Below are 12,198 nucleotides of genomic sequence, written 5' to 3'. Positions count from 1 at the left end.
GCCGTGTGTGGCCTCCCTGAGCTCTATTTTTGTTGGCAGAGGGCTGCAGAAGGTCATTGCAGCTGAAAACAGAGCCCTCATGAGCTCCGTTTTCACTGGCAGAGGCACCATGTGCCAGTCCTTCACTATTTCCAGAGTGGGCCTGCGGGCCACATCTAAGCACTCTGCGGGCCGGATCTGGCCCCCAGGCATTGAGTTTGACACCCCTGGTTTAAGAAGTCTAATAAATAAATACAATATTATTGCTTTAAAGTTAATTGCTGAGAGTCCATTTGGATTGTGGGTGGGATATCTGTGCACTCAATAAATAAATGAATGAATGAATGAAGAGCAATTAATTCAGTATTATTTGCTTTGTGCTTTTTTGCAGGAAGAAGAAGTCCGCCAATTTGTCAAGCAAGAGATGAGTCAACATTGTGGTAAGGCCTCCCCTAAGGCTAATTGGACCCTTCAGCCCTGCCATTTTTCCTCTAGACTCTTCATATCCATATTCTCATTTTCTTGTAAACAATTCAACTCATAGCTTCCCTGGATGGTCCTGAAGCATGATTATTCATTGGGATGGCTATGCCTGGTGCTTTTCATATGCTCTGTTTAGGAGTATGGTGTTTGATCCAAATCACTCAGTAGGTTAGAAAACTGGGGTTAGGATCTATTTCATCTTTTTTTAACTGGATGTGCACCTACTGGGGAAATTGCAGATATGTTTGCAGCAGTGGGGAGGATTTTGAATGTTATACTGTTTACTCCAGGGCTTTTCAAAGTCCTGTCCCATAGGTAGATGTTTTTGAGGAAAAAATATCTGCTACTTCTGCGTTGTTTGTCATACAAGAGGCAGCTAGAGACAATTTCCCTAGGGAAAATAGTTTAGGTAGTCAAACATGAAGTTTTTCACAGGACGAATAATGTTTGTAAAGAAATCCTCAAACTGTAACTTGTAAGAAAGTACATACTTCTGTGAACTTTATTCAGGAACTAACATAGTGATAGGAAAATCTAGGTTATTAAAATCTATCTATAGCTAAGTTCTTTTTGTGTGCCCCAACCATTATGGAGAAAAAACAAATTTTTGATGACCTGAACTGCACAAATCAAATTCAAAAGAAATCACCAGATGAACTGAAAAACTACTGAAAGCCCTAATTGCGTCAGACTAACCAAGTATTTATTAATTTCAGCAACTTTAAGATGTGTGGACTTCAACTCCCAGAATTCCTCAGCCAACATGAAGTTGAAGTCCACACATCTTAAAGCTGCTAGCATTGAGAAACATGATCTAAGCAATAGGATGCAAGTTAGACCTGAAAGAAGAAGTACGTCTATTGTATCATCCTGGTTATAAAAAGTTGGGCATTAAAACTGCAACAAAACTCCAGCTTCTCCGAAATTCCTCTGGAAAAAATAGTGACCCTTATCCCCCACCTAGAACTGTATTTCTGTTTAAAAACTGCCGGACAGTCTTATCACAAAATGAGTGTCCTGGTGAATGGATTGTTTTTCTGCTTTTCATTTCAGCTTGTGGAAGCCAGTTCTCTGTTTCTGAACGGCGTAAGTATTTTCTAATTGTCTTCCTTTCTGTAGTACTTATAATCTGAGACATTAATAAAGAGGTATTCATTATATCACTTCTAAATATACCAGAGATATAAATCATTTCAGGAATACACATTCAACAGAATGAGACAAGGAAGTAAACATTCCCTGGACGGGTAGCTTCCTTTCTCTATCATAGCTATGCTATTGAGTCCTGGCATCCAATCCATGCTGATTTCTTTCTTTCATTTGAGCAAATCATATTTGTCTAGTAAAATGTTCCATCCTGTCTTTGATATTTACTATTTGTTTGTTTGTTTAGCTGTTTTAAAGCTCTCATTTAGCATGGCCACAATATTATGAAGCAATCAGGCAAACTGATTTTAGAAAGTGGAACTAGAAATTCAATTATATGTTTTCAAGATTAAAATTGATGTTTGAGAGACCCTGCTTTCTACCACACATCTGAAAAGTATTATGATTATTATGAGGAGTGAAATAGAAGAGTGGAATGCCACTTTATCCTGCACTCTAACCTACCACGGCATTCTTGCACATAAAAGACAATAGTAGATAGTAGTAATTAAGGGGAAGTTACAACTGAAAGAAGGATAAGTAACCATCCTACCCTTGCTACCTTTTTGCTTTGGGTTTCAGATCTTCTTGCTAACTCTGCTTTTTTAGTGCTCCACAAAGATTCAAATTTCCATTTCCAAGTCTTTTACTTTGAACTTAGTTTGGTGACAAAATAATTGAAATCCATAATTTTGTAGTTTGAAATACAATATTGCATCTGGTGAATTACAGTAATTATCAGACTAGAAAAATTGGCAACCAATCTCTGGGGGAGGAAGAGAAACAGGTGCATGAAAAATGCATGCAGGAAGCAGAAGAAAAATAACTCTGTAGGCATTCAGGTCTCTAACAGCACAGATGGCTTAGAAATCAGCGGGAGCCTCTCTACTGTATAGGAAGATGTGAACTGTTTACAAATATTTAGTACCTATGATTATGCATGAAATCAGTATTCTTTCAATCAGTAATGACAACAGATGCAAACTTTGGAGAATAAGTGTGTTGTGCTTATTTGTTTCACTAACTTTAAAACATTCCAGTCGTACTGCATTGTGTATTAGTGTAGTGTTTTTAGCCACTCAAATTTGCCTGCATCCAATATTCTTTCATTCAAAGACAGGTAGCTTAAAATTCATCCATAAAGACTGTTTTGATATCCAGGATACGATTTTTGTATTACTGATTATATCAGGTTTATTTGAGAACTCTCTCCTCTCTACATACATAATTATTGCTTGCTAACTTTTACTTGTCCCAGCTTCTGCCAACCTAGCAGTTCGAAAGCACATAAAAAATACAAGTAGAAAAATAGGGACCACCTTTGGTGGGAAGATAACAGCGTTCCATGCGCCTTTGGTGTTTGGTCATGCTGGCCACATGACCATGGAGACGTCTTTGGACAGCGCTGGCTCTTTGGCTTTGAAACAGAAATGAGCACCGCCCCCTAGAGTCAGGAACGACTAGCACGTAGGTAACCTAACTTTTATAGAAAAGTTCAAAAGGAGATATGTTTTCTGAAGATTCTTGAACTTTGGCTGGAAGCTTCTTCTCTTGAGGTAGGGAGGTAAAATATGTGCCAGTTTTTTTTATGGCAATTATGTGCCTATTTATATTTGCATTGTGGCTTCTTCTTCCCAGGTAATCTCGCCAATGATCCATCCACCCAGCCATACCCATCTGTTAAAGGTCAAATAATCCCTGTGCTTAAACTGTCCCATGCTGAGGAAGAGGAAGGTGAGCCTTGTTTCTTAGTATTTTTTCCTTTTTTTTTTCCTTGCACACATTGTAGGATTCTTGATGTTATTATGCATAAAATGTTTGCTGTCACACTTTCCTTGCAAGAATTAAGTATTTTCACCTTTCCTTTTAGTCCATTTTGGAATTCCAAAGTAGGGTGTACTTTGCAAGCCAGGCATTATCAGTTTGACAATCTATTCTTCTATTGAAAACAAGAGGCAGGGTATGATTAGCTTTGTTTTACTTGGAACAAAATAAGGACCCAGATTGTTGGGGACACAATGTTGACTCTGTAAACCATTTAGAGAGTGCTATAAAGCAGGGGTCTCCAACCTTGGTCCCTTTAAGACTTGTGGACTTCAACTCTCAGAGTTCCTCAGCCAGCTTTGCTATAAGACCCCTGCTATAAAGCACTGTGAAGCATTGTATAAGTCTAAGTGCTATTGCTATAATAGTTTATAAAAAGGAAGGGGGATTGCATGTAGTATTCTATAGATAAAAGCAGTGGTGGGATTCAGCCGGTTCTGTTTGGTTCGGGTGAACCAGTAAGTGGTGACTACGGGAAGCTCCGCCCACTCGCCCGGACGTAATGCGTGAGCAAAGAGCATGTGCAGAAGGCCGTGCGCATGTGCAGAAGAGGCCCGTGCACTCACATTTGCGAACCAGTAGGAAAGGTAAGTGAATCCCACCTCTGGATAAAAGCCAGGGGAAATAAGAATAAGTTGCGGTAATATAATATTGCTCAATTAATTTCTTTAGTAATGAGTAATTTAGTAATGCAACAGATAAAAAAAATAATATGTCAAATACAATAATATAAAATTAAAAAGAAACATAAAAATAAAGAAAAAAAAGCCATCAAGCTAATTGACATTCATAATTTATAGTGCCCTAGAATCATCTGGAAGCGTCTTTGAAAATCACTCAGAAGCTGTGGCTGGTTCATAATACAATAGAATGGGCAATACTGAAAATTTCAATTGGCTTGATCTTATTTTTTCTGAATTTTTATGTTTCTTTTTGATTTTATATTATTGTATTTGATGTATTATTTGTTATATTTTATCTGTTGCATTACTAAATTGCTCATTACTAAAGAAATGATATGAGCAATATGTCTTCTTATGCCCACATAATACCTTTGCTCTGTGAGCTGCAGTAGTTACCAGTAGGCTTCCAGGTACAATTCCAGGTGCTGGTTATCACCTACAAAGCCTTCATGACACAGTGCCAGTTCATTTAAAATACCTTATGATTTACATAGTTTCTGCCTGGCCCATATATGATCAAGCAGAATTAGCATGTTCCATGTCTCTTTCATTATATAATATCACTAGATGAGACCCATGGAACATTCTTCTGTGTTGCAGCACCAGCCCTCTGGAAAACTATCCCTGCTGAGATTTGTTTGGCCTCCATTGTGATTGTATTTAAATAGCATTGAAAATCTGGCTCTTTTCCCAGATCTTGTGTTACAGAGGGAAATTGTTCCCCATAGCAATTGCTTGTACTTTTAAAAATGTTCTTTTCCTTTTGTGTTTTAATCTGTAAACTCAAATTTAATACATAAATTTAATAAATAAACCAATTATCTTTTCTAGGAATACAGTTGTAAGTGTGCCCTACCTCATGGACTCAATATATTTGTTGTTCCTTCTTTCTCATCAAGTTTTCCTTACCTGAGATTTTTTGAATCAGCCATCTCTGTTTTGTAGGGAGCCAGGAACGAAACATATTGAAAGCAAGTAGGCCTGAGTATGAATATATCTACACAGAGGAAGACTATGAAGAGGGCCTGGTAGCAGATGGGACTGAGAGTCCTATGTTGAGGGATGGTGAGTTACATCAGTCTCTGATGTGTGTTTGAAGGATTGGCGCATGCCTGTGGTTTTCTCTGTGGACAGTGAAAGGTTGGAATCCCTTTGAAACTTGTGGAAGTGATTAATAAGAGTGCAGTCATTCATAGACTACTTGGCAGGGGTGAAATCCAGCAGATTCTAACAGGTTCTGGAGAACCGGTAGTGGAAATTTTGAGTAGTTCAGAGAACCGGCAAATAACACTTCTGGCTGGCCCCAAAGTGGAGTGGGAATGGAGATTTTGCAATATCCTTCCCCCAGGAGGGGAGGGAATGGAGATTTTGCAGTATCCTTCCCCTGGAGTGGGGTGGGAATAGAGATTTCACAATATCCTTATTGTGATTTCACCCCTGCTACTTGGTAACTTCTATGAAATAAGTAATGGCTTTAAATCTACCCTACCTTGTTGGCTTTGGCTGAATTTGAAAAAGATAAGCAGATCAAATCTGGGACACATCAAACACTTTAGGCCAGGGGTGTCAAACTCAATTACATCGCGGGCAATATTGTATCGCGACATTTTTTGCCTTTGCGGCGCCGAAGTGATGTGGCCTCTGTGAGCCATATCCAGCCCACCAGCTACCAGTTTGACAGGCCTGCTTTAGGCATTCTGGTTTAGATTGGAAAAAGTTCAAAACAATCCCATGGATGGGCAATGAAAAACCATGTCCATACTGTTACAAAGAAAATTAGATGGCTGCTTCCATTTGGTTAAAAGGAGTGATATTCAATCAGGGTTTTTACACAAAGGATAATTTTGTTATAAGCTATTCTTTTTACATATTGTGTAATTATTTTACAATATTTTTAGATTATCTGAATTGCAAAACTCAGAGTGGTTTTCAACAAAAGCAGGAAAACAAACTAACAAGAATATTACTTTTTTAAAAAAAATGTAAATATAAATAGTAAAACAAAATGCCCACCTTCAGTCATTTAGGAGCAAAGGCATAACACAGGATGAATGCATTTTCTGCATTATAATACTATATGCAAGTTGGGATGGCCCCTTGCTTTTCTCTGGGGAAAACCTGGAGCCAATTATGAGAAGGGCTATTGTTTATCTCAAGTCCCATATACACTAGCTGGCAATCTTGGATATTTTTTTTAAGTAATAACAAGCTGATGGTGTGGTCTACTTACTAGGAACTTTAATTCTGTACCAGTGCCATTAGAAGCAATTCCCCATTACCAGTAAATTTATTAAACCATATAGTTTCTCTCGAGAAGGAAAATGTAGATAATATGTGAAGACAGTCCTAAACTGGGATGGCTATAGTTTATTAACTTTAGACTTCTACTGCTCAGCATTGATTTTTAGGCTGATATAGCTGGTGTACACAAAGTATAACTGGGTGTTACTACCAGCACTCTGTCTTCTTTCCAGCCTATTCTTATAATATCTGACAGTACAACTACATCTAGAGCAGTGATGGCTAACCTTTTTGTCATTGTGTGCCAGGAGGGGGGGTGGGGGGGGTCACATGGGTGCGGGCCAGACCCATAATTCTATGCGCCACGCATGCTTGCGTGACACACACACAAACCGCTCCCCCTGCACTTGGCACGCGATGGCCCGGTAGGCCCATTTTTCTCTCTCACCTGGCTCCTGAGCCTCTCTAGGCAAATGAGCTGTTTTCGACCTCCAGAAGACCTCCAGGGGATGGGTGGGGAAGGCCATTTTCAGCCTCCCCAGACTCCTAGAGGCTCCGGAGCCAGGTAAGAGAGAAAAATGGGCCTTCTCTCTCCCCACACCCGAGGCCTTCCGGAGGCAGGAAACAGCCGGTTCCCTACTTCTGGTGGGCGCAGAAGGCCCAAAAATCAGCAGAGCTCGTGTGCCCACTGATATAGGCTCGTTGCCATAGGTTCACCATCACAGATCTAGAGCATTAGAGAGAATGGGCCACATTTCTGTTGAATTGCAGCTAAGCGTAATGCCTAAAGTAGCATTGTTGCATCTTAGATAAACTAATGCCTTGGCCTGTTGCATCCTCACTGTTATTTTTTCCCCAGCTGACCTGTGCACCTTGCGTCTGGAAGAAGGCGGGTGCAGCAAATTCACCCTAAAATGGTACTATAACCAGAGAGTATTGGAATGTCGGCCATTTATCTACAGTGGCTGTGGAGGAAATTCCAACCGCTTCAGCTCCAAAGAGGACTGTGAGCTTTACTGCAAGCCCCAGACTGATACAGGTAGGAGCTGACAAAGCATCCCATGAAGTGCCTATTCTTCACACCTTTAATAGTTCTAAATATTGTAGTTTTCCATGATGTTTCACCATCTGTCTCTCTCTCTCTCTCTCTTTCTTTTGGCAGTTAATAGCACAGTGGATAGAAACAAAATGGTATAAATGCTGAAGTGAGTTTGGAGAACTAACGTACTGAAGAAAAGAAAAGTTGCAGCCGTTTGGACTCTCTGCCATTCTTATCATGCATAAGGTTTTAGGTATACACCTGGCAGTGACCTGTGACCTGAGAATGCTGCCATTTGTATTGCCTGCAACACAGTTGCTTGTGGGTGAATATGTCTATAGGAGTGCATGAGTGTACGTGTAGATCGTTTGTGTGTGGGCTGCTTCAGCTGGAGCAGAGAAATGGTGCTATTCTCTTTTTTTTTTAACAGTAGTTTTGTTGCTCTTGATTTATTATTATTTTTTAAATTAAGGTGCTTTTTTTAATCAAATGGGAAATATATGCATACCATCTATTATGTATAATGTAAAGAAAAGACATATTTTTTAATTAGAGTTCTTTAACTTATTTGATACTGGTTAACTAATGACACGTGGAATGTATTGTGGCCTGACCAAATTCTGATTCTGCCTGCAACTTGCACGGTTATATATCTATATATTATTCCTCTAGGAGTAGATTAATAAGAAGCCAACTACACAGTATCACCCAGGCTAATCCTGAGAGGCTAAAATGTCTTTCCAGTCTTAAAGATACAAAAGTCTTCTGATTCACAGGCAGTTCTTTCCATAAATTTATTTCATTATAAGCAGAAATTATTAAGGAGCACGCCCCTAACTCTGTTTTCATAACTTATGACTTTTTATTGTTAACAAATGAAGTTTGGGGAATACCAGGCTTTTTCTGAGCCTCAGATATTGTATGTCAAAAATAAAATTGTCATAGAATGGAGTATCATTTCCCAAAGCATTTCCTTTTCCCTGCCACCAGTTTTCCAGGGCCTTTAGAGTACTCAAATTCCTTAATTTTTCAATTCTTGAACAAAAAAATGTCAGCACGTTGGATTTAGTTCTGAATTGCTTTTGTGCCCAGACTCCATCAATTAAAAAATAATGGTGGCAAGGATGGCAAAATTCAAAGTTGCAAAGATTCATATGTTTTGCATTATGAAAAATAACTGAAAAATTAGATTTGCATATTGAGAAAAATTCAGTGTCCATTACCAGGAGCAGTAGAAGTTCAACTATATGACTGAGAATTGCTTCATTCTGTGAATGTGGCTAATATTTTACTAAATTAATTGAAGCTAAGGTAGATCATCATATCCATTGACAAAGAATGCCATATGCCTTGGAAAATACCGTATTATTTTTCATGTCTTTTGAAATACCGTATATACTCGAGTATAAGCCGAGTTTTTCAGCACGTTTTTTGTGCTGAAAAACTTCCCCTCGGCTTATACTCGGGTCTATACGGCTTATACTCGAGTTTTTTTTTTTAAAGCCCCTCGGCTTATACTCGAGTATATACGGCTTATACTCGAGTTTTTTTTTTTCTTTTTTTCACATTTTACCGGACGGAAGCCCTGCCGGTGCAGTGAGAGGGCGGGGCGGGGGAGCCGCCAGCCTTCTCAGCTGAGGGAGGGAGGGTTTCCCCAACCGGTAGGTGCCTCATTTCCCACCCTCGGCTTATACTCGAGTCCCCAGTTTACCCCAGTTTTTGGGGTAAAATTGGGGACCTCGGCTTATACTCGGATCGGCTTATATTCGAGTATATACGGTACTTGGAGCTCTAGGACAACTAAAGCTATTCCGCATATGGTTGCACTATATAGTTATAAAAAACATTATTGTTTTCCATTTTTTTCCTTACAATTGAACTTACTCTGAATTGCCACTATAAGTAATCCTAGACTTACGACCACAACTGAAGTCAAAATTTCTGTTGAGACATTTCTTAAGTGAATTTTGCCCCATTTTACGACCTCTTTTGCCACAGTTGTTAAGCGAATCACTGCAGTCATTAACTTAATAACATGGTTGTTAAGTGAATCTGGCTTCTCCATTGACTTTGTTTGACAGAAGGTCACAAAAGGGGATCACATGATTCCAGGACACTGTGACCGTCATAAATATGAGGCAGTTGCCAAGCGGCTGAATTTTGATCACGTGACCATGGGGATGCCGCAATGGTTGTAACTGTGAGAAATAGTCATAAGTCACTTTTTCCAGTGCCTTTGTAACTTTGAACTATAACTAAGCAAACTGTTGAGGACTACCTGTAGTCTATTGCTTCTTTTCCCTCTTTTCAGGGCCACTTCTTTGGTGCCCTGGGCAAAGTTCTATTCTGGCGCTCCCTATGGTCTGGATCATCTTCTGGTTGTTAGGAATTTCAAAAAGGCCCCTTCTTGCTTCTTTCTTTCTTTCAATTTTCGAGCCCCTTGTGATTTTCAGCCCCAGACAATTTTTTTCTTTCCTTAGGCATTGTCATCTTGTTTACACTGCAGAACTATATTTAATCCTCAAGCAAACACGGTGACTCACAATGTGAGCAGTTACCGCTTTTAAACTTTTTTATTTTGTTTTTTTAGAAGTCTTTTCAATTTTGGTGCCTCCTAAAATTTGATGCCTCTAGGACAGAGGTCACCAACCTTTCGGACCTCAGGGACCACTAAATTCATAATTTTAAATCCTCCGGACCACTAATATGATCTGCCTAATGACTGGCTAAGTGGAGGTGGCTAGGTTGTCATGTGACTGGGTGGGCGTGGCCAACTCGATGTCACTGATGTGGAGGGGCACCTCACCAGCCTCTACTCGCCTCTCCCCTCCCAGCCACTCCTTGCCTCCCCAGGCTCCTTAGGGCCCCAACAGGAAGCAGTTGTTGGACCTAAGCAGCCACTACGAGAAATAGATGGCAAAACAGCTGGCTCAATTCAAATTGGATCTGACCAAGGAGGTTCACCAGAAACACCTCACTAAGGACCACGAGCATAGGCTTTCCAAGCAGAGGGAAGACCTGCGGGAGTGCAAGGCCAGGTACCAGCACCCGAGGCTCAGTGGGTTGAGATGGTCAGCCAGTTCCAGGCCATGAGGCAGTCCCACTGGAACAAGACCCTCTGGCTCTTCGCCACCAACGGCACTTCATTCTAGCCCCCCTCCAGTTGAAATTTCTGCCCCCCTCCAACCCACACAAAAAGACCCCAAAGGGGGAGACTCTCACAACCATTCATTGCAGGTATCCGGCCCAGGGACCATAGTTTGAGGACCCCCGACTTAGTGCAATATAAAAAATGCAAATAATTTTTCTGCGGACCACCAAAATTTTCTCGCAGACCACCAATGGTCCAGAGACCACCAGTTGATGACCACTGCTCTAGGACAATACCTACTCAGCCTTAACCTAGAGCCACTCCCCCTTCTTCGGAAAGGCATGAATATGTGGATTTTACCTTGAGATGGCAAAAAGTGTTTCTACGGATTTCTACATAGAAAGCAGTGGTGGTATTCAGCTGGTTATATCCAGTTCGGGCAAACTGGTAGCGGTGGCTCCTGGACATCATCACATCCCATTTTTGACACACTTCACATGCGCAGAAGATCCTGCGCACATGCTGAAATGGGGCATACGCTCACATTTGCAAACCGGTAGCAAAGGTAACTGAATACCACCCCTGATAGAAAGCTATTGTTTCAGAAATATTATGTAGAACCTCATCCACCATCCTGAATGTCATCAGGACTGTATCAGAACGGTAATTCATTTCACCTCTTGCAAAACAGGTGTTTCACCTGTGGTACCTTAAAGATTAAACATCAATTATCTACTCATTCACATTATTAAAATGCAGCAATTCTACCCCAAATGTGGATGATAAGTCCAAGTAAACTACAATAAACTAACATGGGTCATGTCTATTTTCTTCTCACCAATATGCTTAAGAAAGCAAAAAATGTTGGCCAAAGAGAGCAACCTTGGTGTACGTATATATGGTGCTATAGCTATTTATCACTGTTGTATTTTCAAAATATTGAATGTACATATCACTGCAGAATTTTTCTCTGCTCTATGTAAGATTCCTCTATTAATGATATTATGGTGCAAAAATCTGAATGTGCTAATCAAATAAAAGTATACAGTACCTCATTCAATCAAGTGTGTTTACTAACTTTGTTAGGTCCATCACAGATATGTTCCCCTACCTCTCAGCCCACACATCAGACTGCAGCGTTTGATGTGTAGCCTTTGGTCTGAAGAAGCTGCAGAATGCTTTTTCTGTGGTCCCACCATCCATATATCCCAATACTGAAAGTGGGTTCACTTTAGTGGAATACTTAGGGGACGGTTTTACTAACATCAGTGCAATAGCTGGAGTTTGATAGCTATAAAATGGACATATTTCTACATTCATTACATTTGAAACTTTAGGTGACCTGTATAGTTGTCCCTTGTTCTTTTTTTCTTTTTTTTTCATTTTTAAAGATTTTTTAAAAAGTACCAGAATACAAAAGATAACCAATACAAAAGGGCTGTGCAATACTAAAAATGATAGTTTTAGTCCTCAAGTTGTCAGACTGAGGAAGACTGCCGTATATAACCAACGTTTATTCACTACCTCCTGTTGGGTACAGAATCAGCCTTCCGTCCTTACTGATTAGATTCAGGAATTTCAGGTAAAAAGAGTCTGTATCAGAAAAGCCACTTTAAAAGTGTCTTCAATCCAACTGCATTGTAATGGGAATTGGATTTAATTCTTTTCCTTAAGCAACTGGTGAGGCTCTCTAAAGATAATCTGCTGCGGAA

General features: G+C 40.0%; 1 protein-coding gene across 4 annotated transcripts in view; it reads left to right on the top strand.

Moving 5' to 3' along the window:
• COL7A1 (collagen type VII alpha 1 chain) overlaps window positions 1–11,546 on the top strand; it is a 144,026-nt gene extending 132,480 nt beyond the window's left edge. For all 4 annotated transcript variants that reach the window (XM_058167156.1, XM_058167158.1, XM_058167157.1 and 1 more), the window contains exons 116-121: window positions 371–419; window positions 1,516–1,548; window positions 3,247–3,342; window positions 5,061–5,180; window positions 7,216–7,395; window positions 7,519–11,546. In XM_058167156.1, coding sequence (XP_058023139.1) covers window positions 371–419; window positions 1,516–1,548; window positions 3,247–3,342; window positions 5,061–5,180; window positions 7,216–7,395; window positions 7,519–7,553 — 513 coding nt within the window. In that variant the 3' untranslated portion in view covers window positions 7,554–11,546. The remainder of the gene's footprint in view (window positions 1–370; window positions 420–1,515; window positions 1,549–3,246; window positions 3,343–5,060; window positions 5,181–7,215; window positions 7,396–7,518) is intronic.
• The last annotated feature ends 652 nt before the right edge of the window (window positions 11,547–12,198 follow it).

This window comes from Ahaetulla prasina, chromosome 2 (assembly GCF_028640845.1).
Source record: "Ahaetulla prasina isolate Xishuangbanna chromosome 2, ASM2864084v1, whole genome shotgun sequence".
NCBI classification, from domain to species: Eukaryota; Metazoa; Chordata; class Lepidosauria; order Squamata; family Colubridae; genus Ahaetulla; species Ahaetulla prasina.
The sequence above is the reverse complement of the archived record's forward strand: the minus strand, read 5'-3'. Positions and strand labels throughout refer to the sequence as shown.